General features: G+C 61.8%; 2 protein-coding genes across 2 annotated transcripts in view; one reads left to right on the top strand and one right to left on the bottom strand.

Annotated features, from left to right (window-relative positions):
- IRF5 (interferon regulatory factor 5) overlaps positions 1-764 on the top strand; it is a 4,395-nt gene extending 3,631 nt beyond the window's left edge. Inside the window, 1 exon segment of the mRNA XM_017739386.1 lies at positions 540-764. Coding sequence (XP_017594875.1) covers positions 540-764 — 225 coding nt within the window.
- The window catches only part of TNPO3 (transportin 3), a 17,439-nt gene continuing 11,972 nt past the window's right edge, over positions 333-5,799 (bottom strand). Inside the window, exons 16-23 of the mRNA XM_017739385.1 lie at positions 3,857-3,997; positions 3,146-3,262; positions 2,631-2,725; positions 2,332-2,488; positions 1,794-1,961; positions 1,558-1,670; positions 894-984; positions 333-817 (exon numbers count right to left, since the gene is read on the bottom strand). Coding sequence (XP_017594874.1) covers positions 924-984; positions 1,558-1,670; positions 1,794-1,961; positions 2,332-2,488; positions 2,631-2,725; positions 3,146-3,262; positions 3,857-3,997 — 852 coding nt within the window. The 3' untranslated portion in view covers positions 333-817; positions 894-923. The remainder of the gene's footprint in view (positions 818-893; positions 985-1,557; positions 1,671-1,793; positions 1,962-2,331; positions 2,489-2,630; positions 2,726-3,145; positions 3,263-3,856; positions 3,998-5,799) is intronic.

The following is a 5,799-nucleotide window of genomic DNA, read 5'->3' as shown; positions in this document are numbered from 1 at the left end:
GGGAAAACAGCAGGAAGACAGGGGCTGGGGCCCCCTTGGACCTGGAGCTCCCAGGGATGGGGGGTACCCAGCGCTGGGGGGCACAAAGCAGCCCCAGCCCCGAGAGAAGAACCAGAGGGGGCTTGGGAGGTTTTAATTTATTTTTTCAGGTTTTTGTTGTTTTTTATTGTTCTCGAGATGGCTACACACCCCCAGAGGGAACCGCATGCGCCCGCCCGCCCTGCCCGCACTCGAGCCACCGCCTCCTACCCCAAAATCAAACCAAAGAAAACCCCAAAAAAAGGAAAAAAAAAAGAAAAAAAAACCCAAAGAAGAAAACAAACTAAAAAAGCAGAACAAAATAAAATATAAATCTCTATTTGCAGAGTCCGTCCCGCCTGTGTCGTCTCTGGGAGTCGGCACCAGGCAGGCCACGGTGGGCTCAGGGGGGCAGCGCCCCAGGACCCCCAGACTGACCCCCCATTTTCCTAAACAATTTGTATTGTTTGGTTTTTGTTTGTTTCTTTTCCTTCTTTTTCTTTTTTGTCTCCATTTCACAGAAAGTTTTTCTACTTCTTTTGCTGCCGGGCGAATCCGAGTGGATCCGTCTGACTCCTGTGCCTGGTGGGGTTGGAGTTGGGTTGGAGGGTGTTCCCGTTGGGCTGTTTCTCGGGCGGTGGCCGAGCTCCGGGGTGCGAGGCCGCCGGGCAGGCGGGATCCCCGAGCCGTCCTCCCACGGCTCTGGACTCCGGGACGTGCTGGAGCGGGCGAGAGCCCTCGGCTGATTGTGGGACACATTCTTGGGTTGCTGTTTCCTGTCTTCTCCTTAAAGACATTCCTGGGAGGAGGAAGGGAGCATCAGCCCTCTATCCCCACTGTCCTGTGGGGCGAGGGACCCCAAGCCAGGCCCTTACCTGGGAGACAGGAGCCACGTGGAGCCGGAGCTATCGGAACAGGCGGGTGAAGTCCCTCAGAGCCCAGCAGACTTGTTTACATTCCTCAGCACTGCAAGACAAGGGGTGACACCAGGGGCTGACCCCAAGGGGACGTTTGGGACCCAGGGCAGGTGTCCTGCCAAGGGATGGGAGCTGGGAGCATGGCAGCTTGGCTCCGAGATGCTGGGAGAGATGAAGGGACAATCACCGGGGCAGACCAAGGTTGGCAGCCCCCGGGACCATCCCTGGAGGGGACCGGGTGCCACCACGGTGGTGTCTGGGTGAAGGAACCCACTGCCCCTGGCACTCGGCCTCTGGGATTTGTCCAGGGACAAGCTGGAGCCAGGCAGAGGGAGGCGATGCTCCCAAAGCAGCCGGTGGCCCTGGGAAGGGACAGGCCCGGGCCGGCAGCTGGAGCCAGTGACTCACGGGGATGAGGCGGCGGCTCCGCAGGGATGGGGCCGGGCAGAAAAACCCGTTGGGTGACAGCAAAGGCGCCTGTGGCCCCCAGGGCTCCGTGTGCCTGTGCAGGCGGATGGCACATCCAGCAGGGTGAACGCAGGAAGGGCTGGGGGCTCCGGGGCTACTGGGGGCCATCCTGAGGGAAGCAGCTGTCCCAGCTGTGGACCCCAGCACCACTCACCTGGTGACCTGCTTGTGGAAGTCGGTGAGCTGTTTGTGTGTCACCTGGATGGCTCCGCCTGTGGTTTCCTTTGGCAGCCCCTTCAGAGAGTTCTCCAGCCAGCGGCAGAACGTCTGTGCCGAGGGACAGGGAGGAACTCGGAATGGGGAGCCCAACTCGGCTCCCAGGTCCTGCCTTGGCAGAGCTCTGGGGTCCCATGGGTCCAGCCCAGCCCTCTGGGGGGTCCCTCCCCTCACCGGGCGGTCGATCTGCATGATCTCCCAGAGCACCTCGGCGACGTCGGGCAGGGTGTAGGGCGGGAGGCAGAAGCAGCACGTCTGCAGGAGCTGGTTCACGAGCTGCTGCCCCAGCTGGGTCATCACCTGGTTGATGAGCTCCTTCCGCACTTCGAAGTCCTCCTCATGCTGTGGGAGGAAGAAGAATGGGGTGGGCAGGGCGTGGGGACAGGGACACACTGCTCCTGGGGACAGGAACATGGCTGCTCCTGGGGACAGGGACACACTCCTTGCTCCACAGGCAACGCCCAGAGCTTCTCTGCCAGCAGTGGTGGAGGAACCCGGGTGGCTTGTGGGGACAACAGGACAGGACTGATGAGGACGATGGGGCTGATGGGGTGTAGAGCCCCCTGGTGTAGTGGAAGGTGTCCCTGCCCATGGCAGGGGGTGGAACTGGATGGACTTTAAGGTTCTTTCCCACCCAAACCATTCCATGATCCCATGGTGACATCCCCATGGAGGGAGAGCCCCCTGAGGAACATCCCTGTGTGTCACTCACATCGTTGGCCACACCGGTGTGGATCAGATCCCGCAGGAATTTCATGACGCTGCAGTTGGCATCCCGGTGGTCCAGGGTGGTGGCAGCAATGGCCCACTGCAGGATTGGGATCATCACCTGGCTGCGCAGGAGGGTGACGGGGCTGCGCTGGATAAACCTGCCCAGGGACAGACGGATGTCAGGGGCAGGTCCTGCCCCCTCCCCGCTCCACTGCTCCCACGGGTGCTCCCATGGGGACCCTCCACAAGGGGAGAGGGGCTGGTGTCCTGCGGCAGGAGGTGGCAGGAGCACGGTGGCACCTGGCTGCCAGGCGGAAGAGGTCATCCACAGTGTCCGGGTGGTTCTGGAGGCCGTTGGGTTGCTCGAGGAGCTGGAAGGTGGGGATGCAGAGAGCCTGGGGAGAACAGGGATCCATCAGCAACCACCTGGGATCACTCCTCAAACTGCCCTTCCCTGCATGGAACAAGCCTGGGCTCCCCATCCCTGGAAGTGTCCAAGGACAGGCTGGAGGGGGCTTGGGACAACCTGGGATAGTGGAAGGTGTCCCTGCCCATGGACAGGCTTCAAGGTCCCTTCTCACCCAAACCAGTTTGAGATTCTATATAGATTGGATATTAGGAAAATTCCTCCTGGAAAGGGCTGCCCAGGGCAGGGGTGGAGTCCCCATCCCTGCAGGGATTTAAAAGTCATGTGGATGTGGCACTTGGGGACAGGGTCAGTGGTGGCCTTGGTAGTGCTGGGGATGGTTGGACTGGATGGGCTCAGAGGGATTTTCCACCCCGAGTGATGCCGTGATTTGGCCGGCGGGCCCCACCTGCAGCATGTCGAGCAGGCCCTGCCGGCAGCCCTCCTCCATGCCGTACTCATCCACCAGGATGCTGCCCAGGTAGAGGAAGCAGGAGTGCTGGTGTTCCCGGTACACATTCACCATCTGGGGAGACAGGAGCGCTGGCACAGGCACCGCCGGATCTGCCCTGATCCCACATCCCCCTGAGCCCAGCCTGAGCTGGCGTCCCAGCCTGTCCCATGTGGGCAGGGACATCCCAATGCACTCGCCCAGGTCCTGGCAGCATCCCTGTGCTGGGGCTCCCTGAGCTGGCACAGCTGCTCCATGGAAGCTTCCCCTTTGAGCCTGGCAAAGCCCAAGCAGAGTAGGGAACACCCAGCTCTGGGATTCATGGATCCTTCCACCAGGCAGGGTCACCTCCCCGAGGAGCTGCACCACGCAGGGTTTGCTCCTCCCAAATCACACACACACAGGGCTCCACAACCTCCCAGCACCCCCCACCTCTTCCAAAGCCTCTCCCCTCCCCAAGGGTTTATCCTGGAATTCCTGAGCCTGCCAGGCTTTACTGCAGCACTTCCCAGCGCCCGCAGCCACCCCTGTGACACTCCCAGCAGCCACAGTGACCTGAGCGAGCCCCCCCGAGCCAGCAGTGTGTCCCCCTGGGGTTCCCCCATAACCCACAGCATCCCCCGGGCCTGCAGTGCCCCCCAGAGCCCCCCGAGCCAGCAGGGCCCCCACCTGGGTGACGAGGGGCTGCAGCAGCGCGGCCGAGCCCTTGCCCACGCAGCGCACGGCGAAGCGCAGGCAGCGACAGCACCGCTCCACGATCCGGTTGTCGGCACTGTGCTTGTTCAGGGTCTCCGACAGCACCGGCCAGATCTGGGCATGGACAGGGAGAAGGGTCACACGCCACCCTGGAGCATCCCCCGCTCCCTCCTGGTCCCCAGAACACCCAGATCCCAGCGTGGGACGGCAGATGGGGGAGAAAAGCTTTCTGGGGGAGCCTGGAGTGGTTTATTCCCTCCAGTGCAGCGTGGCAAACGGGACATGGGCAGGGAAACCAAACACCCAGGACATTCCCAGAGCCAGGGCCCCTTCCAGGGGTTGAAGCCCCAAATTTTCCCCCTCCACACCCCAATCTCTTCTTCCAGGAGGGACAGGAGGGTGCTCCACAGCTCCTCTCCCCTGCAGCCCTGGGCAGACACACAGATCCCCCCAGCCGGGGGCCAGGACTGTACAACACCCCAGGTACCCTCACACCTGGAAACCCCCACCCACAACCCCCCACCACAACCCTCTCCCCAAATCCCAGCCCTCTCCCACGCACCTCCTGAATGACTTTTTGGCACGGGTGGACCTGGCCGTTCTCGACAATGGGATTGGTGTGTCTGTGGGAACAGCCAAAGGTTAAGGGGGGTTTGGGGTTAAAGCCAAGGAAAAGGGTTGGAGCTGTGGGAAGTGGACCAGGAACTGGCTTGGGGGCCACCTCGGGAGCTGGAACTTGGGGAAGCAGAGACTTCCAGCCCATTGCTCAAGGGCTGGGGAGAAAGAGGCGCTGCAGATTCAGGCTCTGGGGGAGCAGCTGTGCCCCAGCTCCTTCCTCACCTGAAGATGACGGCAAGTCGATCCAGGGGCACTGTAGGGTCTGAGGAGAGGCCATTGCTTGGCTCCTGGGAGAGCAGCTGGAAAACAAGGAAAAGGACACGATTTCAGGACCACAGGTAGCCCTGTGCCCAGGGAAGACTCTGCCTGGACACCGACCCCACCAGCAGCACCTCTGCACCTCCTCCACCCTTGGCCACAGGCTCCCTGTGTTTCCTCCACATCCAGAGCCCGCTCCCAGAAGTCCTGGAGGAGCTTGGAGCAGGGGGGAGGTGGAAGAATCTGGCCAAGGACCACAGGAGGAGCTCCCCAGAACCACATGCACACCACTTTCCTGAGGCTTCCCTCCCTCCTCCTGCCATCCTGAGATTTCTGCTCTGCTCTCCTGGGTCTGCATGGAAAGGTCACTTGGGCCAACACAGTTTTGGGACAGGACATGACTCCCCACAGGGGAGTCAAGTTCCCACCCGCTCCATCCTGGGGAGGCAGGGTGCAAGCTGCCCACGGCACTTGCGGGGTCACAGAGACTCCTGGGCTCCTGCCACAGACAGTGATTCCCAGGGATGGCTCTCTTCCCGTGTAACACAGGACACAGCACCAGCGTGGTGCTTCCCAGCCGGGAGGGACTCGGGGAAGGGCTCGGTCCTGGACATGTCCCGTGTGGGTGCTGGGCTCTGCTTGCACAGAACGAGCGACAGGAGGAGAGGGAACGGCCTCAAGCTGTGCCAGGGGAGGCTCAGAGTGGATATTGGGGAAATTCTTCCTGGCCCTGGCACGGCTGCCCAGGGCAGGGGTGGAGTCCCCATCTCTGAAAGGATTTAAAAGCCATGTGGCACTTGGGGACATAGGTCAGTGGTGGCCTTGGCAGTGCTGGGGAATGTTCAGACTCGATGGGCTCAAGGGGCTTCTCCATCCCAACCAATTCCGTGACTCTAGGATACACCTCTGGCTCTGAGGACACAGTTGCCGTGGTAGGGCCACTGTCCCCTCCCAGCTGCTGTCCCCACTGTCCCCCCCATCCGGACACACCTTCTTGAGCGCCAGCACCTGCACGGCGCCCAGCTCGCTCAGGGACTCTG

The sequence above is a fragment of the Corvus brachyrhynchos genome, unplaced genomic scaffold (assembly GCF_000691975.1).
Source record: "Corvus brachyrhynchos isolate BGI_N302 unplaced genomic scaffold, ASM69197v1 scaffold197, whole genome shotgun sequence".
In the NCBI taxonomy this organism is placed as follows: Eukaryota; Metazoa; Chordata; class Aves; order Passeriformes; family Corvidae; genus Corvus; species Corvus brachyrhynchos.
Note: the sequence above shows the minus strand (reverse complement) of the source record. Positions and strands in the feature narration are given on the sequence as shown.